General features: G+C 45.9%; 1 protein-coding gene across 3 annotated transcripts in view; it reads left to right on the forward strand.

Moving 5' to 3' along the window:
* Positions 1-23075, forward strand: part of LOC142469116 (uncharacterized) — an 88871-nt gene that overhangs the window by 43761 nt on the left and 22035 nt on the right. For 2 of the 3 annotated variants that reach the window (XM_075576040.1, XM_075576039.1), the window contains exons 2-4: positions 10065-10259; positions 16624-16827; positions 17018-17141. In XM_075576040.1, coding sequence (XP_075432155.1) covers positions 10185-10259; positions 16624-16827; positions 17018-17141 — 403 coding nt within the window. In that variant the 5' untranslated portion in view covers positions 10065-10184. Of the gene's footprint in view, positions 1-170; positions 523-10064; positions 10260-16623; positions 16828-17017; positions 17142-23075 lie in introns of those variants that run through there. The other variant, XM_075576041.1, reaches the window with a different exon arrangement.

A 23075-nucleotide genomic window follows, 5' to 3' on the forward strand; every position in this document is an offset into this window, starting at 1 on the left:
CCCTGCAACATTTTTGAGAAGGTCAATGTTAGTAGGCCTACCACGGCCTGTTACCGCCAGCACCTGGTGCTTCTCAGGGTCCGTAGAGGACTTATGCCCTCGGCGCGCTCGTGGTGTCACTGAATGGTTAAATCAAGTGAAACTGTACTCACCGGAGCGGGCATGGCAGGGTCCTCGTCCGCCCTGGCTGTCGCCTCCACGGTGAGGACTTCCAGCTGCACTGGATGTGTGTCGATGTCCTCCGGTTGCACTGAAAGGGCTTTGTCATCCTCCGCGTAGGAAGAAGTAACGGCCGAAACCTCCTCGCTGGATCCCTCCGCTGGAGCCTTGAAGGAAAAAGACACATCCTCACCGCTCCTCTGAATCCTGGCAGTCGTGTGGTCCTCCCGGCCGGGAACAGGCACGTCCGACGCCGTCTCTGTCGGAGCCGCCACGGCCGTAGCGCTCCTCTGCTGCTTGGGTTGCACTGTCGCTCGTAGTGATATCATCGGCACAGGACTCCGTTCCTGCTCGGTCCTGAAGGTAGGCGTTTTTTCCGCAGCCGCGCTGGAGTGATGCTCCGGCTGGAGCATCACCCCGAATCGCCTTCCGCTGCTGTCATCGTCCGATGTTGGGTGGGACACACCCCCAGGGGAAGAGGACCGGGACACCTCGTGGTCGCTGGTGACAGCTTGCCAGCAGCAGTCCCGCTCCTGCGCCACCAGTGGAAGTGCCAAAGCCTCCTGGGCGGTCATCTTACCCGGTAAGTCTTTTGCTGGTTCCTGAACAGGGACACACTTTTCCCTTGGAGCGTCCGTGTAACGGACGTGCTCGCCACAAACCGGGACCGGACCGCAGGGCTGAGGTGGGGATGTGAATACACCGACCTTAGACCACCAAGCCGGTTCAGAATTGCTCAGTCCGTAGTCAATCGTAGCAGGGCAGGGTTGGAGAAGCCAGGGTAATCCATAGACACGCCAGGGTCAGGGTTGGAGACGGTAGGGTAGTCGATGTCCAGGCTGGAGTTCGGCAACAGGAAGTCAGGTGCACACCGCTTCAGCGTAGCAGTTGAAGCGCAAGAATGGCCTCTGCGCGAGGAGCGGGAGCGGCCCATGATAAGGTCTCTGCAAGGAGAGAATTCAGGTCTCAGGAACAAGGCAAGGCTGGCACTGGGGATCCAGAGCTTCAGCACATGAACCAGGAAGCAGACCTCTGCCTGGGGGGAATGCTGCAGGTCTCGGGAAAAAGGCTAAGGCAGGTGTGTTTGTGGCAAACACAGTTACACCCAAGTGAATCTTGGTTTATGCTCAGCAATGAGGGAAAGGGGAAGCCCAGTATAATAAGGGCAGATAGCCAATCCCAAAACAGGGGTGTGTGGGAATTCCTCCAATGCCAGAGCAGAGAGACAGAGCTGCATTGATTGCAAGCACAGGTGATAGTGCTTGCAAATCCAAGGGAAGGTCTATCTGAGAGCTCACCAACTCTGCAAGAGTGAGCTCCAGCCAAAACCAGGAACGGATTCCTTACAGTCCGCTCCCGAGGTCGCAGTCCAGGCTGCACTTTTCTGTAGTAAGGTCGCCTCTTTTCTCTGGTCCGGTAGAGCAAGCAGCGACACCTTTGGCTTTAGATGTGGGGTTTCACACTGTGGACACTTTGATGTCAGGCTCGCCGCTCTGCCAGGAAAGTCGCAGCAGGGGCAGATACATTGAAGGTAGCTCTCCCCGTTAACTTCTACTACCAGGAAGCCTCCTTGTAGCTGATATTGTGACACTTTACACCCGCTTATGGTAGAGTTAATTTCGGCAGTAGTAGTGGGATTAGCTCTTCTCAGCTTGCTCACCATGAGGAACTGAGGGTACAGTAGCTTGCATCCGGCTCCTCCCACAGTGGTGACAGTCTCTTTGGGTGGTTACAGTGCTCCCTCCCTGTGGTGGATTTAGCAGTTTGGGCACAATGTAACAGGCGTGGCCTCGGCTTTCGCGCTGAGCCACTCGCAGCAGGTGGGCGCGGCTCCTGCTTTTGTGCCAAACTGGACACTTTGCAGGACGTGGCTTGGCTTCGCGCCAAGCCCTGCAAAATTTTGCAACTGGAAAAGCTTGCAACTTGCAAACTCCTCCACACGGTCCTCCCAATTTTGGTGGGAACCGCTCCTCACACATGCTGCAGATGTTCTCTGTTGGAGAATATACCCCGGGGTAGGCAAAAACCCCTCCAGTACTCTGCACACGTTGAGTCCATTCCAAGTACACTGTGGCTCCCTGTGCTGTGAGCTGCTAATAGCATTGTGGTGTAAATTATTTATTTATTTATTTATAAAATATTTTACCAGGAAGTAATACATTGAGAGTTACCTCTCGTTTTCAAGTATGTCCTGGGCACAGAGTGAAGACAAATAATACATGGTTACAAATACAGTTACATAAATGAACAGGGTATACATTATATACAAGACATTGCATGCACAGTTAAAGAAAATATATATTATGGGCGTATGAAACAGTTGCAGACCAGATTAAAATGTGAGACAGCCTTAGATTTGAAGGAACTTAAACTGGTGGTGGATGTGAGAGTCTCTGGTAGGCTGTTCCAGTTTTGGGGTGCACAGTAAGAGAAGGAAGAACGTCCGGATACTTTGTTGAGCCTTGGGACCATGAACAGTCTTTTGGAGTCTGATCTCAGGTGATAAGTGCTGCATGTGGTAGGGGTGAGGAGCTTGTTCAGATAGCTGGGTAGCTTGCCCATAAAAAATTTAAAGGCAAGACAGGAAAGGTGAACTTTGCGCCTAGACTCTAGTGATGACCAATCTAGTTCTTTGAGCATTTCGCAGTGATGTGTGTTGTAGTTGCATTGGAGAACAAAACGACAAATGGAATTGTAGAGGTCAAGTTTGCTAAGGTGGGTTTGATGTGGCAAGCCATATACTATGTCTCCATAGTCAATAATTGGCATTAGCATCTGCTGTGCGATACGCTTTATGACCAGGAGACTTAGGAAGGATTTGTTCCTGTAAAGTACCCCTAGTTTGGCATAGGTCTTGGTTGTCAGGGTATCAATGTGCATTCCGAATGTTAAGTGGGAGTCAAACCATAAGCCCAGGTATTTAAAACTAGTGACAGGGGTTAGGGTGTTGTTAGCGTTGGTTCTAATCAGGAGCTCAGTCGCTAGAAGCTTTAAAAATTTAGTCTTGGTCCCAAATACCATTGTTACATTCTTGTCAGTGTGTAAAAACAGTTTGTTTAGGGAAATCCAGTTTCCGAGTCTCAAAAAGTCAGACTGAAGTATGTGTTGAAGGTCACAGAGGCTATGGCTGTGTGCATATAGGATTGTGTCATCTGCATACATGTGTACTGAGGCTTCCTTACAAGCTGTGGGAAGATCATTAATGAACACTGAGAAGAGTAGGGGGCCCAGAACAGAGCCTTGCGGGACACCAAAGGTGATATCCAGGGGGTTGGAGTTGGTCGTGGAGATGAGCGCATACAAAGAGAGAGAGAAAAAAATATGTACTGTGCACAGGTGGTTTCTTTTAAGGGTAAGGGGTGGTTGGTAGGTGAATATAAAATATATAAATAGAAATTCTAGATCTACTGACACGGGCGTTGTCTTTGCCCACGGTTGGTTGCTTCCCACCATCACCTGATGTCATCAACGGCTATGGTGTTCTCGTCACAGTAGCACCAGAAAAAATAAATACATAAATAACAAAACACAGTGGCCCAAGATGAGCAATGAGTCAGAGTCACCTCTGGGTATTGTGTGGGGGGGGGGGGGAGATAGGTCTTGAATAAAATTAAATTCTATATATACTCACACGGGCGTGTGTGAGTAGCAATCACTCAGCGGTGTCTTTTGTCAGTTGCTTCTCTCCGTCAGTGGACATGCGTGAGTAACAGTCGCTAAGCGTGATCTGTGTGCACCAGAGGCTGCTCCCCTCTTTTCAGCTGGCATGTGTAGGTGAGGGACACTTAAGTAGATTTTACTGCCGGCTTCCTTCTATTGTTAGGTGTCCATGTCTTCAGTGTATAAACTGATGTATGACTCGTAGTGGAGAGAGACCAAGGGGGTGTTGTCACGGGAGAGGGTATTTGGCCCGGTAATAAAGGGGTTACACCCCAGCTGGCCACCCCCACCATCGTGTGGGAGGCGAGGGATTAAATGTAATAATGATTACATGTGTTTTTATTCCCCTGCATCAGTACAAAATGTGTTCCCCCCCCCCCCCCTTTGATTGAATGTATTTTCCTGATTACATGTGTTTTTACTCTTACAGTGTATGCACCAAGCACATACACTGGGATCAGGTCGGGAGGGAAGGTGTTAACTGTGTTTGAATGTTTATGGCCCTTTGTTCCCCTTCCCGCCTTTTTGGCCACCATTTGCAGTGACATACAGACTGCCATGTATTCTTATGCAAAGTTTACAGGGCTGTTGCAATTACTGCTGTTTTTGAAATTAGGTTTTGGACCTAAAAACATTATTTCCGGTTCGGTAAAGATTAACCGAACGTAGTATTTTTGATATTTATAAATTGTGATACATTTCTGTATAGTCTGGGCTACCCAATTAGCCCACGAAAGTTCCTGGCCATTTGAAATTATAATGAGCCATCAGGCGCCGGTGTGTCTGGGTGCCTTGTCCTGGTCAAAGCTTCACCCCCCAGATTAAGTATGCAGGGGGAAGAAAGAGCAGGATGTGGGTACTTGTATTAAGTGCCATTATTCACACTTAAAGTCAGAATTTCCCTGTCCAGATCCCCATCTGGCAGACTTGGAGGTGCCATCTTTTTAGTGTGGGGCTAAGGAAATGGATCTCTGACTAGAGGAATTCCAACCCCCTGTGGGCAGGTACTACTTTGCTTCCCACGTGAGTTGGCAAAAGGTAATTGGACCCAGGTAATTGTTCTCCAATGCCTGAGCTCCAATGTTAGGGATAGAGCCCAAATCGCATAAAAACGATTGCAAGCTCTATGCCCATTGTCTTTCGTGTCTTCATTTTGTATCCTGTAATGCCTGATGAACTGCTAACCTGAATCCTGATTATTTCATGGTCCCCTTCCTAAGTAAGTGTATATATTCTGTTTGTTATTTGTCCAATATTGTGTGTCCACCTGTTTTTAAGGAATACAATCTCTTTATTATATCACAGTCGTATTCAATTCAACCCAGTTATTTTGGTGTATATTATAACCCTGTAAGCGATCGTGACAGGCGTACAATGTATAAAACAAAATATGAACCAGATGCAATACAACAAACCAAGGGGTGAAGGGAATGGTGAAAACCAAATAATGCTGAGGCAAAACACTTACACGGGCATGTGTAAGTGAAGGACACTAAAATAATCTGTACTGCAGGCTTCCTCCCGTCGTTTGGTGTCTGCGTCTTGAGATTTGACTCGCAGTAAACCCAGGGAAGGAGAGAGACCAATGCAGTATGCAGTATAGGGAAGCTTTATTACACAACAGTGAGAGAAAATAGTAGTACTGGGTGACTTACATAAAAATAAAAACGGTGAACACTGCAGTCCAGGCTACGGAGACTGCTCACCTGCACTGTTCACCATTTTCATTTTGATTTATTTTTATGTAAGTCACACAGTACTACTATTTTCTTTTATTGTTGTGAAATAAACCTTCTCTATACGGCATACTGCATTGGTCAAGACGCAGACCCCAAACGACGGGAGGAAGCCAGCAGTACAGATCATTTTAGTGTCCTTCACTTACACATGCCCGTGTAAGTGTTTTGCCTCAGCATTATTTGGTTTTCACAATTCCCTTAGCTTTTATAAATCCACCAGGTTATTATTTCACCAGAAGAATCGTGTTGTCTTCTCACTAACCACGGGGTGTGTGTGTGTGTGTACCAACTACAGACTTCTGTATACCGCAAACCTACAGACAGAGCCAGCTATTTGAGGGACAACAGCTTCCACCCGACACACACCAAACATGCAACCATCTAAAGTCAAGCCATACGATACAACCGGATATGCTCCGACACAGCAGACAGAGACCAGCGGATTAAAGCCTTGAGATCAGACTTTATAAACCGTGGATATAACCACAGAATTGTAGACCAGCAAATTCACAAAGCCACCAGAATACCAAGAAGTGATCTCCTTGAATACAAACAGAAGGAGACAAGCGACAGGATACCTTTGGTGGTCACATATAACCCACACCTAGGAGCCCTACGCAAGATCGCCAGGAAACTACAACCCATCCTCCAGGAAAATACAAGACTGCAACAGGTCTTCCCTGAAGCACCCTTATTATCATACAGACAACCCCATAATCTCAAGAATATTATGGTGAGGAGTAAAGTATTCAGCAGTACAACTGAATGCGGGACAAAACCATGCCAAGACCCAAGATTCAAAACCTGCGCAATGCTCTACACAGCGGACACAATACAAATACCACACAGGAATCGGGAATACAAAATCAGAGGAAGGTTCACCTGTTCCTCCAGCAATGTCGTGTACCTCATCATGTGCATGAAATGCCCAGGGGGCTGCTAATACATAGGTGAGACAGGGCAGGGGCTAAACAAGAGAATGAACCTGCATCGCCACAGCATCACACGCGGAACAAGAGACAGTCCTGTTGGCGAACATTTCTCTGACTCTGGCCATAAGATGAACGATCTGAGGGTTGCCATACTCAAAGGTAATCTTAAAAAACCCGAAAGAGAGACGGTTGCATGAATACAAATTTATGCAACTGTTCGGGACACTTAGCAGTGGCCTAAACAGAGATCGAAATTTTATGAGTCATTATTGACACAAGTGAACTCTCTTCCCATGAGCGCTAAAGGCCATGTCTGTACATACTGTGCTATATGTATGCACACACAGCTGTCTCTCACACATACTAATACTCCTTGTTTTTCCATCCCTATACACCAATAGGGACCACAAGGTATCCACACACACTTTTAGTTGTGCTACAAACTCTCACATTTCCACACCCACCCACACCATTTATATCCACTCCCACTCCACACACACCTTTTGTAAAGCACTGTATATACTGTGGGCTCTCCATTCATTTTTATTCACACTGATACACATACACATACACACTCTTTCTTCACTTGCTTTCAGGAACCTTTTGACACCACTAGCCATAAAACACATCCACACCGGGGGAAGGACCAGCACAGATAACATTCCAAGAAACACTGTTTTTAAGTATACCCTTGCTTCATTCATTGTAACATCGCCGGAAGAAGAGATCAGTGTATCTCGAAAGCTCGCACAAATAAAAGCATTTCGTTAGCCACAGAACGGTATCATCTATTTATTTTTTGATTATTGAAGCTCGGCTAACACGGTACTGATACCTCTACATGTGTGTATATATATATCTATATATATATATATATATATATATATATATATATATATACAGTGTTCGACAAACCTATACATTTGCTCGCCCCGGGCGAGTGGATTTAACCCCCTGGCGAGTAAATATTGGCCCAAGCAGCACACGTTTGGTACTAGGTGGCGAGTAGATTTTTTTGTGTGGCGAGTAGATTTTTTTGTGTGGCGAGTAGATTTTTTGGTGATTTGTCAACCACTGTATATATATATATATATATATATATATATATATATATATATATATATATATATATGAGAGAAAATGAGAAAAAAACAGGCGCACACCTAGTGCATTAAAGTAATACAATCATTTTATGGAACATTAAAAAATAGACAAATGCCCACTCACAAATCAAACAATAAAAAAGAGCAGTTATGAGATTGGCCCTCATAAGCCACTGGCAGCGTCTCGATCAGCAATGGAGTTTTCCTCCTCCACACGTGTAGTACAGACTCCTTCACCGGAAGTGACGTCCTCCCGGCGTGTGCCCCGCAACAGGAAGTCCCTCCGGGAACCAAAGATCTTGCCTTCTTTCTTCTGGCTGTTGTACCATCAAGAGTAGTGGAGATCTGCCCGCTGCTTCTTGTCTGTCTCGCCACTCACGATACTGCGTCCGCAATCTGCTGTGTTTAGTGGGAAAGTGCCTCCTCCGTCTCAGCCACGCCCTACGCGTTTCGTCATCAAGGATGACTTCATCCTTGATGACGAAACGCGTAGGGCGTGGCTGAGACGGAGGAGGCACTTTCCCACTAAACACAGCAGATTGCGGACGCAGTATCGTGAGTGGCGAGACAGACAAGAAGCAGCGGGCAGATCTCCACTACTCTTGATGGTACAACAGCCAGAAGAAAGAAGGCAAGATCTTTGGTTCCCGGAGGGACTTCCTGTTGCGGGGCACACGCCGGGAGGACGTCACTTCCGGTGAAGGAGTCTGTACTACACGTGTGGAGGAGGAAAACTCCATTGCTGATCGAGACGCTGCCAGTGGCTTATGAGGGCCAATCTCATAACTGCTCTTTTTTATTGTTTGATTTGTGAGTGGGCATTTGTCTATTTTTTAATGTTCCATAAAATGATTGTATTACTTTAATGCACTAGGTGTGCGCCTGTTTTTTTCTCATTTTCTCTCATAGGTATTTCCAAGGGAGTTGTGTCCCTTTCAAACGGGCTGCCTTTACCTGGATGCACTCTATTGGAACGGGACTCTATGTTTTTTAAGGTTTTTGGTATACATCTAAAGCTATTCATTTTTATTTTTTAGTATTAAAGTTTTTTTGTCACTTTTATATATTTTTTATAGCATTTTTTATTAAAATTTTATTAGTCATTTTTTAACATAGGATCCATCTTATATTATTAACCCCCCCCTGGCCACCCCATTGGTTGTTTCAACACAGTAGCTAATTCACTCACAATTTATAGGTTGTTATAGTAGGCGCTCCTTAAATGTTTTTGTTTTGTTTTGTTATATATATATATATATATATATATATATATATATATATATATATATAGTGGTCGACAAATCATCAAAAAATCTACTCGCCGAACAAAAAAAATCTACTCGCCACCTAGTACCAAATGTGTGCTGCTTGGGCCAATAGGAGCTCGCCACGATGTTAAATCCACTCGCCCGGGGCGAGCAAATGTATAGGTTTGTCGAACACTGTATATATATATATATATATATATATATGTCATTGGTATTGAAGTTTGCACTCACAATTTCACAGAAGGCAGATGCCCATCTCATAGAAGAAATGTAGGCATATAGTGACCAGGGGGATTGTAGGCAGACGCTCACAGAGGTATGCAAGGGAGACTGGTTATGGTGAAATTAAATAAGGCTTTTATTGCGCCTGTTTCCTTAACATCAGGAAACCATCCAAACAAGGGGTAAAGAAAGCTTCTATTCACTTGGGAGTATTTCTTGTGAAATACTATGCAGTCCACAACTCCCTTAGATAAGCATGTCTCCCAGCCCCAAACATATAGCATGAAATGAACAGATATAAAAAAATCTTATAAATGAAAGTCTTATCTTTTTTCCTTGTGGTTTGAAGGGAAAATCTTCTCTGTCCCTGGTTGCTACCTTTTCTTCAGGGTTTGTCAGCATTCAGGTTTAGAAGTTTCCCCAGTGTCTTGAAAGCAGCTCTGCTGTTTCTTCTGGCAGGGCTCAAGACAAGTGTCCCCATGTCAGTCTCACAAGTTGTGAGAGTCAAGGACAATCTTCTCTGCTCTGTCTCCAAGTTCAGCTCAGGTGTGAGCTAAGGAGTCTCTCTTCCTGTCTCAAAAGACAGGTTTTTCTAAGCAATCTAATCAGGCAGGTGGTGTTTGTTAATTGACTACCAGCAGTTAACCACCACACTGCTGGATTAGAGGCACATTACCTGAACAGGGATAACTCCCCTGTTAAAGGGATCCTGATAACAAACAGACAGCACACCGCAGATATGATCCAAAAAAATGTGTATTGTGAACACAAGGCAGCCAACGTTTCGGTCCTCGTAGAAGGACCTTCCCCCATAGGCCCCAGCTAACCCCTTCCAGATTGTGGTTGCTGTAGGGAAGGCCCCACAGTCTCTCACATCTGTCTCCCCCAACAAATCGTCTCAGACAGGAGAGACACGTATTCCATTGTATCCTTTCCTTTCTCTGCAAGTTTACATATACAGCCCTCTTTCTCCATTTATAGGATGAAAATACTGTGACGGACAAATACTATATATATCACTAACTACCGAGGTCACTACGTGGTAAAAAAAATTTCCACAAGAACTAGAGACCATTCTTGGATTATCTGACTAATTTGCTGATGATGGACGAGAAAAATATGACTGGAAGGATCTTGAATCACACCCTGGAGATCATCTACCTCCTGACTGGAGAGGTGAGGGCTGCTGGACAATGTCATAATGACACCACTCTTATCTCCTTCACTACAACAGGGACCCGCAGAGTGTTAATATGGGAGGTGGTTGAGAAGCAATGTCCGAGAGACAGATATAATTAGACAAAGCAAGAACCCAGGAGCAGCCAAGATGTTTGGTCATATGGGGAGCCTAGGACCACCTACAGACATGCTTGGGCAGCAGGAGAACACACATTCAGATAGGGCAGAGAAGGATGTACTTTGGCATGGGTATGGACCCAGTGATTGGATGTACTTGGGTTCAAGAAGATGTTTGTGCAGAGGGATATCTGGGAGACATTTCATATATTATACATATATTCTAAAATGTATGTATTGCACCTGTGCTACATTATTTTTTACTTCATAACTTTGCCGCCTGACTTCCTTTCTCTCTTCTGACACACTTACCATCATCCTGGGAGACTTTTACATACCTATTGGCAATCACAATGTCACATCAGCCTCCCTATTGCTTTCCTTTACCTTCCCCTTTGGTCTCTCCCAGTTGACTACCTCTCCTACTCACAGCAATGATCACTCACTTCACCTTGTTTTCTCCCGCTTGTGCTTAGTCTTGAACTCCTCTAACACTCCCTAACCTTTAGCCTCACTCTATCCTCTGCAACATCTACATCACCTAATTCCACATTTACATACAGAACCTACATGCTCTAGGCCCTTCTAATTTTTCAAACCTTTACAACCTCTTCTCACTCTGATCTCTACCTTTTCCTGTCCTGGCCTTGCATCCTCTCTATATAAAACAGTACACTTTCATGAGCCTTAAACAAAAAAGTTCCTGAGCTCCTGCACCCACATGTTGTCCCCCAATAATTCAAGCCACAACCATGGCACACAAATGTTACTTGCTACCGTGAAAAGTGCTAATCACTGCTGTGGAAATCACTCTCCAAAGCTGATTTCCTCCACTATAAATTCATACTCTCCTCCTATAACACTGCCCTTTCCCTTGCCTAGCAAACCTATGTTTTTCTTATACTAACTCTATCCTCTCACCCTCGTTGCTACTAACTCTCTCCACAATCTCCTGGATGTCCCATCTTTTCTTGAAGCTTAACATGTCCAAAACACAACTACTATTCGTTCCCCCTTCCATTGTCCACCCTACACCCATTCTATCCCTCACTTAATAATACCACTACCTCTTCAGCACCCCAAAACCACCGACTAGTGGTTGTCTTTGACTCTACCCTCTGCTTCCTCCCTCCCATTCTATTCCTCATTAAGTCCTGCCACCTCCACCTCAGAAATATTGCAAGAATACGCCCTTTTCTCACTCATGATGCAACTAAAATCCTAATTCACTCACTCATCTTGTCCCGCCTTCACTACTGCAACATTCTCCTAGTCCGTATTCCCCTCGTTCTCCTAGTCGGCATTTGTCGCGGGAGACCAGGACATTACACCCTTTTAACCAGGATCATTTCACTGAGCAAAACCAAAGAGTAAAACACATTGTGATTTATGTAGTGGAAACAGACATACACGCGCACACACACACACACACACACACACACACACACACACACACACACACACACACACACACACACACACACACACACACACACACACACACACACACACACACACACACACACACACACATACATACACACACTGGGTTACAAGTAGCAGGAAGAAAACACACTTCCTTGGACCTGGGATACAAAACTAGACTCTCCTAAGGGCAGGGAATCCTCACCCTGATCACAGTTGCAAAACAGGACAGAAAATATCCAGGCAGCTTTCTGCTGAAGCCTCTTTTCTTTCTTGCTGCAGACTGAAACTGGACACTTAGCATATGAGAATCTTAGATGACTTATTTAGAACTCACTTAAAACTTGGAACACAACTTGGAACACTCTGGGCTGGCTGCTAACTTTTTTATATATCCTTTCCAAAGCCATCCCCACAGTATTACCGCCAACCCGCAGAGTGGGAACTTTACTGCTAGCCACTGAGCTGTTTGCCAGTCTTGTGAAGGCGTGCAACTGGAGCTTCAACAGGGCACAGGGGCATGTGCGAAAACCACCATCTGGCCTACTAGCCATGCAGAACCCACCGCAGGGCATGGTGCCTCCACGTCTAGGGAGGTGACTACTGGCCGGGTGGCCTGTATTCATCCCAGGACGTTGGTACTTCACTCAGCCATCCTGTCCAGATGGCGTTCACACTTCTGGCCACAAGTGTGACTTTCATGTACGGGCCTAGGGCAGACTTCATGGCACCACACCCTTGTAGCCCATAAGCCCCCCTCAGAGTCCAAACAGTGAAAGACCCAGCTTAGGTTTCGATGTACCAGCATACTATATTTTAAAACCTATCAGTTTAATAAAATATACTTTATACATTTTCTTTTTAAAATGTCCTAGGTCTTTTGGTGTGAGGGATAAAGTGATAATGGGAACTGTTTCATCCCCACTAGCTATATCCCTTATTCTCTGCAAACGTAGATTTCTTTTTTTATTTTAATAAAAGCGCCACAATCTTATACATGACTGGAGCAACCCCTGAACCCCTATACCAGGGTTAAGGTGGTCAGGGCATGATCTCGGCATCCCCCCTTATACACGGGGACCCCTGGTATGTTGCAGAGATACATTAACCCCTTAGTCCCCATTTACCTTGCGGGACTGTGCTGCGAGAAAACAGAGTGCAACAAAGTGCAAATAGGGTGGCGCAGTGATAAAGGGCATAAAATAGTGCCGTCAATATGTGGATATAACATAAAAACTTAAACAAAGTGCAATAATGTATAATCATAAAGTGACTAGAGAACAGTGTGAAAAAATAAAGAGATTTGCAGCTCAAAACCCTTTAAGTAGATGGTCTGTTGAATCCACTTCAAACGTTGATGGCTTCAAGGTGTGAGGGAGCGCAGGTTCAATATGTAATAAAAGATGCATAAAACATAGTGCAAATATAGTTTGTAACCATCGAATATATTGGATACTCGATCAAATGGAGACTTACGTGGTATCAATCAAATAATGGCGTTTCAGAGATCAGTGGCAATGAGCTTGACTCTGGTGTATGGAATATGCAGGAACTTCAGTCAGATAGGATAGTATACGGTGTCACTCAGGGATATTCACCAATCAGGGTAAGAGAGAAAAGACATCCATAGCGTAATCCAGTACAAGAAATGATTTTATAGAAACAATTAAAAAATGAACACTTATACAGTGTCATACGAAATAAGAAACATAAAATGCTGATGTCATCAGATTGGGTTGCTCCCCGCTACCTCCGTCACAGACCTCTCCGCTTCAGCTCACCGCTGTCTGCATCAGTCGTGTGTGACTCCTGACGAAGCTACACACCTAGTGAAACGCGTGACGTCATCAGAAGGCTCCATACCGTTCCCCCTTGGATGTTGCGCCGAGCTGTTCCGTAGACGGAAGAACTGGCACAAAGACCCTCCTATCATCAGGATACTTACCTGCAGCTTCATAAACGACTGATGAAGACAGTGGTGAGCTGAAGCGGAGAGGTCTGTGATGGAGGTAGCGGAGAGCAACCCAATCTGATGACATCAGCATTTTATGTGTCTTATTTCGTACTAGCTGATATACCCGGCGTTGCCCGGGATGTAATTTTGGGGGGGGGGGGGGGGCGACAGGGTTGGGCTTCCCCCCCCTCTTGACAGCTAGGTGGGTGACTGAGTTGACTGAGTGGGTGGGTGGGTCGGTAACTGAGTGGGTGGGTGACTTTGTGTCAGTGACTGGGTGGGTGGGTGACTTTGGGTCGGTGGGTGACTTTGGGTCGGTGGGTGGGTGACTTTGGGTTGGTGGGTGGGTGACTTTGGGTCAGTGGGTGACTTTGGGTCGGTGACTTCAGGTCGGTGGGTGGGTGGCTTTGGGTCGGTGGGTGGGTAACTTTGGGTTGGTGGGTCGGTGGGTGACTTTCGGTCGGTGGGTGGGTGACTTTGGGTCGGTGGGTGACTTTGGGTCGGTGGGTGGGTGACTTTGGGTTGGTGGGTGGGTGACTTTGGGTCGGTGGGTGACTTTGGGTCGGTGACTTCAGGTCGGTGGGTGGGTGGCTTTGGGTCGGTGGGTGGGTAACTTTGGGTTGGTGGGTCGGTGGGTGACTTTCGGTCGGTGGGTGGGTGACTTTGGGTCGGTGGGTGACTTTGGGTCAGTGGGTGGGTGACTTTGGGTAGGTGACTTTGGGTCGGTGGGTGGGTGCTTTGGGTCAGTGGGTGGGTGACTTTGGGTTGGTGGGTCGGTGGGTGACTTTGGGTCAGTGGGTGGGTTGGTTGGCTTTGGGTCGGTGGGTGGGTGACTTTGGGTTGGTGGGTGACTTTGGGTCGGTGGGTGACTTTGGGTCGGTGGGTGACTTTGGGTCAGTGACTGGGTGGGTGGGTGACTTTGGGTCAGTGGGTGACTTTGGGTCAGTGACTGGGTGGGTGGGTGACTTTGGGTCGGTGGGTGGGTGACTTTGGGTCGGTTGACTTTGGGTGGGTGGGTGACTTTGGGTCAGTGGGTGGGTGACTTTGGGTGGGTGGGTGACTTTGGGTTGGTGGGTGGGTGACTTTGGGTTGGTGGGTGGGTGACTTTGGGTTGGTGACTGGGTGACTTTTTCTGGGTCGGTGACTGGGACCGTATACTATCCTATCTGACTGAAGTTCCTGCATATTCCATACACCAGAGTCAAGCTCATTGCCACTGATCTCTGAAATGCCTTTATTTGATTGATACCACGTGGGACTGTGCTGCAGCAGGCATCCTAGTGGTGAGTCGCAAGAACGTTTTCAGGGTAGGAGTTCGACCGGAGCAATGTGCCTCCATGTATCCGAGAATCTTACCTGATTCCCGGGTACATCTTTGGGGTTATCCTGTAACTCCGGAACCCTGCTACATAGTCACAATCTGTAAAGACTTTCTACGCCAACCCTACCCTGAAACTCATAGCCTACAAATCTCCTGGTCCCAGCACCCCTGGAAAGGTAAAAACACAGACATTATTTATTGTCGCATCATTTTACACACAGTCACAATAATGCATATATGACAGTCAGGTCCAGGAGCTGACACTCTAGGAACCCAAAACACGGATCAGGGACAGGGCAACCATGTGGACTTAACCTTTTATCAGTGAGCCTGGTTACCCCTTCATCATCACAACATTCCCCTTCGTTCTCCTAGTCGGCATTCCCCTCATCCAAACTCCAATCCATCCACAATGCTGCTGCAAGACTGATCTACAGTATCTCACTGCTCCACATCTGCTGCTCCACTATGCAAATCCCTCCACTGGCTTCCTATATCCTCAAGACTTCTCCCATGCTGCAATCTTTCTCTTGCATTCCCTACCAGGTATCTCACGCTCCTCAAGCTATTAGACATTACAAAGCTCCCTGAAAACTCACCTTTTAAAGGATGACTATCTGGCAATTCTATAACATATACAACCCTCCCCTCCTTCCCCCAAGCCTATTGGGACCAGCAATGTGGCTGGACCAAACGCCATGCCATCCGACAACCCCTAACATTCACACCCTTAAACCTTAATGGGATCAGCTTTGCGGTTGGCCCATTGGCTGAGTATGCTTATTCTGAGGAATACTCAGCCCCTCCATCTCCAGCCACTTTACCTTTTGTTATAACATTGCCCCTTATTCCCTCTACATTGTAAGCTGTCCCAAGCATGGCCCTCCTCTCCTTTTGTATCTGTAACTGCGCTTGTTTGTCCTTATTTGATACGTTATTCTGCTTATGTAATTTATATAATTGATTCCCCCATTGTACCACACTGCGGAATATGTTGGCGCCTTATAAGTAAACGTTAATAATAAAATGAATAATATCCTCAGAATGTCACAAGTCCTGTAATTACATATCATTCTTAATGTGGTGTTTGCACAATCCATGATCTTTGTGCTCATATAGGCACAGTGGGGTCAAGGTGTTTGGTGCAGTCGTTAGTCATATAATTGACAGAATTTGTGAGGATGCTACTGAATAGATTACTTGAGTATAGTGCTGTTAACGAGATTTGACCTCTCGCTGCAATGAACAAATCTGCAGGAACATGAGACATACAGTGGCGGCCGCCTTTAACCTCCTGCGGCCGTTTCCCCGCGATTTTTAAAATCGCGAGCAGATGCGGCATGTTTTGGGCGCTGCGGGCGCTTTCATGGTTTAGCGCTATTAGCGCTGTCTGATGAATGCGGCTGACGCGCGGCAAAGTCCGTTACAAAAGGAAAACATCCCCGAATTTTTTCGAGGATGTTGGAGGATAAAAGGGGCCGCAACAGTATCAACGTTTGTCTCTTGCTCTGCACACTGATATTTAATACTGTCTCAATATGTAGGATTATAGTGTTGTGAAGAAGCACGGTGAGCATGTCACAGACAGCAGCATTCCCTGTACACCAGAAGGTTTCGGCAGGACCCTGAGACCCATCATGGATCATTCAACTAACTCACCGGTATATGAGAGAAACGATGACAAGAAGCTGATGACTGAGAAGATCCTGGAACACACCAACATGATCATTCGCCTGCTGACCGGAGAGGTGAGAGCTGCTGGACAGTGTTAGATGTTACCAACCTTATTTCTTCTTTCAGCCTTTTGTTGAGGAACCTTTGTTCTATGTATCTGTATTTTCCTCTCTGCCATGCTCACCTGTCTTTCCATGTGTTAAAGATTCTTACAGGAGCAATTGTTATGTTTGGATATTTAGTAGGTGAATCTCTGTGTTTCAGGTACCTATAAAGTGTGATGCTGTTGCTGTCTATTTCTCCATGGAGGAGTGGGAGTATTTAGGAGGACACAAGGAGCTTTACGAGGACGTCATGAGGGAGAGTCACCAGACCTTCAGCTCACTGGGTAACAGGAGTTTTTCTGTTATTCTAATGGAGATGTCAGACATGTTTGAATACAGCAAACAGGAGCTCAAGTTACACTTTGTTTTGTTTATTGTGATGTTTATTTCATGAATAAGAAACAAGTTACAAATCAGGGCAAACCGAGTGTCAGTGGTCTCTGCGCTCCCAGGCTGGAGCTCTACCTGCCTGCCACAGGGGCTGCTGGTACTGCATTGCTGTCTCTACAAGAATCCTCCTGGGGATACTGATTGTCTAATGTAGTGGTGCGCAAACTGGGGGGCGCGAGAATTTCTAGGGAGGGGGGGCGCGGGCGGTTACAGAAGCCCCGCGCTCTTCCCCACGGCATTTAAATTAAATGCCGGGGGAGGCGTGAGGCCACTGTAACTCACTTACCTACTCTCTGCCGGGTCTTCGGCGTCGCATCACCATGGTAATGCGGCTTCAAATGACGCTGCAGGGTCATACAGAGGCGGCACATTTTATTTGAGTGCGGCTAGCTCCGCAAGCCTGGGGATGCCCCGGCATGCTAGCCGCACTCCCTCGGCGTGCGGTCACGCGTCATCGGGTGCCTGCGCCCCCTGCACGCGCGTCCAGGGCTCCCCGAGGGAGCCCTGGTGTCCCGCGATGTGGGGGACGGCGGCAGGGGGTTCTGGGGGACCCGGCGGACCCGGCAGCGGGAGGGAGAAAGCCCCGATCGGAGGGTGCTCCTCCGTGTCTTCGGCGCGCGCCCGGCACCCTCTGGCGCGCGCCAGGTTACTGCTGCGGCCGAGAACGGGCAAATGCTCGAATAAACTCGGCCGCAGCAGTATGACATCACTGGTCGCCATGGCAACGCGCGTCAAATGATGTGACGGGGTCACGTGATGTCACGTGACCCGCGACATCATTGGACAGGGGGCGCGAATGCTGCAGCTCCTGGGCAGGGTGGTGCAGCTCAAGAAGTTTGCGCACCCCTGGTCTAATGCTCAGCTCTGTCCCTCATCTCCAGCCAGCCCTTTATAAACTCCCATTCCTACTTCTCCCTGTCTGTTTATTGTGGTTCACCCTGTATGCAAGTTTGCCTTCCCTTTCTCTGGCAAGAGGTCTGTTTACTGATGCTACCTGGTTACCGCCAGCCCTGACCTTTTTCCTGACCACGTGCTAGCCTGTCCTAGCTTCTGGACTCCAACTCCGTAGTTGCTCCCCGTGACAGAATAAACAGGCCCTTCATGGAGCCCGTGGAACAGGATCCGCTCTGGCTCAGTAAGTGACCACCATGGCACATGTTATTAATGACCTAATTGGACTGATTGTTTCCTTACTAAAAGATGAGGCCCTCTCCTGGGTATCCCATCTTTTGGAGCAAGATAGTCCTTTGTTAGGGAACCTGCAAGACTTCCTGGATGCTATGAGCCTTGTGTTTGATGACTAATTACGACTCTACTTCAGAAGTAATTCTGATTAACCTCTGCCAGGGTAGGCGTACAGCTGCTGAATATGAAGTGGAATTCCATAGATGGGTAGCTGACACAACCTGGAACGAATTAGCACAGAGGTTCCATTTTCACAGAGGCCTGTCTGATCAGATAAAGGATGAACTCGCTCCAACGGTATTGGAAGACTGTTTTCACCTCTGTATTCAGATAGACCTAAGGAGTTCAGAGAGGAGACTAGAGAGACAAGGTTTCATTTCTGGCAGTCCTTGTTTAAGAAGGTGTAAGTCTTCCTGCATGACAAGGGTGTTGAGAATGACCGTTTCCTCAGCTCCAGAAGCTAAATCAATACAGGTGAATACTATTCAAAGACCAAACCGCTCTACGGAAAGAAGCTGATGTCACTCTGAAGACTTATGTTTGTATTGTGGCAACCTTGGGCATTACCTAGCCAGTAGCCCTAACAAGCCTAGCAGCCCTACATCTGCTCAAGGTCCCGAAAGATCAAATACCGCAAATGCCGTTAAATCTGACCAGTTACAGTCTCTGTCACAACTCGTATTTTTTACCACTCGAGGATAGCAACGTCCCCATCCGGCATCCCCACTTCCTTCTGACTATTATTCTTAAGGTCAGTACTTGCCGCATCTCTACCACTGCTATAATTGACTCAGGTGTGTGGGGAAATTTTATGGACCTCTAATTTACCAAAGATACTTTTGTTTAGTCTAGGCCAAAGACACTACTGTTGTCAGGGGGACTCCTGGTGCAGGATGGACATCAGTGGCCAGGACAGCAGGCAATAAGTGAAGGCATAGTCAGGGTCACAGGCAGTGGTTCAGGGCATGCAGTAAGGTGGTAGTCGGGTCATGGGCAGAGGTCGACAGCAAGGAAACAGGATGGGAACAGGTAACAGGAACAGGACGGGACAAGCCGAATACAGGCAAGGATCTTTATTAACTAAACAGGCTATGGCAGAAAGAGTCTCTAAAACCACAAAACAAAGGTAAACCAGAAGACCTGAAACTATTAGAGTACCAAGAGAAAACCACAGAGGAATCCCAGAGAAGACAGGAGCAGAAGCACACAACCGGAAGACAAACAAGGAAACTGTGAGAGAGGGAGAGCCAACTAGGTATATCCCTGACATTACTCTCCCCTCTCGAGTGTTCTGCGGATGATTTTCCATGCTCTTCAGGGTGACCTCGATGGACAGCCAGCTCATGGTGGGCCACTTCTGATAGTTTATTGACGGGCAAAAGGGATAAGTTCAGCAGCTCCAAAGCAATGTCCCATGAAAATCTGATTTTGATAGCATCATAGATGGATTTGGATGACATCACAGGAATCGTAAACTCTGAATCTGACTTGCCGCTCAGCCGACTGTAAATACATAGATACCAGTTCATGATGAGGATCTGAATATGTGGACATGAAGAGTGACAGCAAAGCAGGGGACCTAGGCACAGGCAATTTAAGCTCATCAGATGGCTGACAGAAGGATTCAAATCTCTCCGAAGGAGCACAGAGCACGACGCAGAAAGCACAGAGGATTGGTTAGAAGCATAACGCATAAGTTCCAGTGAAGCAACTCCACTACTCAGATCAGCACGCAGAAGACTCAAGGGCAATCTACTTATCAAGGTCTAGTCCAGTTACACACAGCCATCTATCAGCGACAGGCAAAGTAGTGAGATAATTCTCGTTGGGTTGGCTGTTGATAGAAGGCCAGTACCTTGGGATAATTGAGTGTCAGGCTGCATCAACACAGATGCCAGGGAACCTGTGAGCAGTAAACTTGTCTTTGCAGTGGGGATCATAGAATCAACAGAGGAATCATCAGATACTGAAGGGTAATCAGAAAGAAATGTGCTTGTTTTAACAGCGAGAGCATAGGAATCAGCAATGGGTACATCAGGCTCTGCACAGGAATCAATGAGGGATGTAGTCTCCTTAACCCAGGAGAGGGCTTTGAATCTTCACATGCATTGTGCTGTTATCTTTTTCCTTGTTGCTTATGTGACCATCTGCATCTGGCTCAGCATCATTGATCTCCAGCAGCTCAACCTTGGTGGAGCTCTTCTCAGCTCTGACTGTATCCCGTGACATCTCTCTTTTACAGTCGGCAGATTTGTAGTCTTTCTCGATGCATTAATTTATTCAAACAAAAGCACCACTGAATAACCAGTGATGCCTTTCTCATTCTAGTGAGGAAAAAAGAGAGATCCAGCGCTCCACGGATTTCAAGAAAATGAATTTATTGTGCCACACGACGTTTCGACCAACAGGTCTTTTTCAAGTGATAAGGCATACTCAAATGAGGGTCTACCTAGTATATATACCCTCCAACATTAATCAAACAAGTGAAAAACAAGTGAAAACAGTTACATAATCACCCCAGCTGCTCCCAATCCGCTTCCCCTGATCAGTGCTATCTCCATGCATAGCCATAACAGTCCATGAGAGTTCATTTCCGGTTCCTGTGTCCATTTCCGGTCTGTTCGTTCCAGTGACGTCACGGGACTCTTCTGCGCATGCCCATGCATTCCAGCGTCGTCATCGTCTCCCGGTCGATCTACAGTGACATCAGTCTTCTTGCCTGAGTAGTTTATCCTTCCCTCGTGATGCTGTGGGGGCTGTGTGTTCGCTCTATGAGCTGTAAGCCTTCCTTCCTTCTGCGTCTCGATGTGGGAGGTGCTCCTGCGTCCTGCTTCTTCACTGTGAGATCTCTGGAATCTTGTAGTCCTTAATGTGTCCTGAAAATTGGACTTTACTTCTTTCTCTCTTTTCCTGCAATAAAAGTCCTTTAGTATGTGATCAGGGGTAGCTCTATGTAGTGTGCTCCAGTGTAAATTTAAAATGTGCATAATAAACATTTATTAAAAGTTTATGGAATGCTTATCAATCTATTAATCAAGTCCTTACTCACTTTAAAGGCTTCTCACCAACAGCAGCCATGCCATATAAGAAACAATTTTATCTCCTATTAAGAAAACAGTTGTATGATATGTAGTCATTTAGCCCTTTTGGATAAACTGTGTCCAACGTGTATGTCCAGTATGTCTCTCGCTGTAATAAAAGTGTGTCTACATCAAATCCTGTGGACTTTCTTTGTATTAGTTCTATCCCCATTACACGAAGGGATGAGACTGGGTGGTTGTGGTTTGTACAGTGGTCAATAAAAACCGTATTCTCCGATTTATTATTTATCCTGCTCTTATGCTCAATAAATCTGGTTTTTAGACTCCTTTTTGTTTTACCCACATATAAAAGTCCACAAGGACATTTAATGATATAAATGACTTGTGTGGTAGTGCAGGTGATACGCTTATTGATTTAAAATTTTGCACCACTTCTCGGATGACAAAATACATCACCTGTCATTAAACTGTTGCATACCGAACAATTAAAACACTTGTAGCAGCCTGCTTTTGGGTTACTTAAGAAATGTGTACTCACATAGTGCTCTTTTTTATCTGCTTTTATAAGAATATCCTTGATGTTCTCTCCTCTTTTATAGGCAAATCTCGGTGTTTCTTTACATATGTTTCCTAATATCTGATCTGTTTGAAGAATTTTCCAATGTTTTTGTATGGTTTGTTTAATAAATTTACTTGCAGTGGTCTATTTGCTGACAAAGGTCATTTTATCCTCTTTGGCTATTGGCCTAGTTACCATTAGTGGTTCCTTATACAAAGATTTTTTCACTTTGGATGCTTTATGTCCCCTTTCAGTAAATCTGGTTTTTATATCTGCTATGGTTCTAGCTAGATGTATAGGCCTGTCAACAATTTTTCCCGCTCTGATTTTTTGCGAATATGGTAACATCCTTTTTAATGGGTCTGGATGAAAACTAGATCCATGTAATGTAGCATTTCTATCCGTAGGTTTACGAAAAAGGTCTGTGTGTACCTCATGTCCATCATATGTGATCATTACATCTAGATATGATATTTGAGATTTGCTCCAATTCTTAGTAAATCTTATTGACGTAGGTATTTCTGCCAAATATGTGAAGAACTCAATAAGTTCATTTTCTGTTCCCTCCCAGATAAAAAAGAGGTCGTCTATATAGCGACAATAGAAGAGCATTTTACCAAAGAATTGTGTGTCATAGATGTATTTTTATTCAAAATGTGCCATGTATAAGTTAGCATAGGATGGTGCTACATTGCTACCCATGGCGGTACCTGTGGTCTGCAAATAAAAATTGTTCTCAAATTTAAAAGAATTTTTGTGCAAGATAAAGTGTAACAGTAGCATGATGTAATCAGTTGGTGGTCCTTTATGGTGACTTAATTCTAATTTTTCCCTAACCACTTTTAAACCTTCTGAATGAGGGATGACCGTATAGAGACTAGTGACATTCATGGTCACTAGAAATACTTCTCTATCTTTGAACTCAATTGATCTTATTTTATTTAAAAAATCAAACGTGTCTTTTATATACGATCTACCCTCTCTCACTAATGGTTGTAAAAAAGTGTCTACAAACATTGACAATGGCTGGTTGATGGAATTTG

This window comes from Ascaphus truei, chromosome 18 (assembly GCF_040206685.1).
Source record: "Ascaphus truei isolate aAscTru1 chromosome 18, aAscTru1.hap1, whole genome shotgun sequence".
Lineage (NCBI taxonomy): Eukaryota > Metazoa > Chordata > Amphibia > Anura > Ascaphidae > Ascaphus > Ascaphus truei.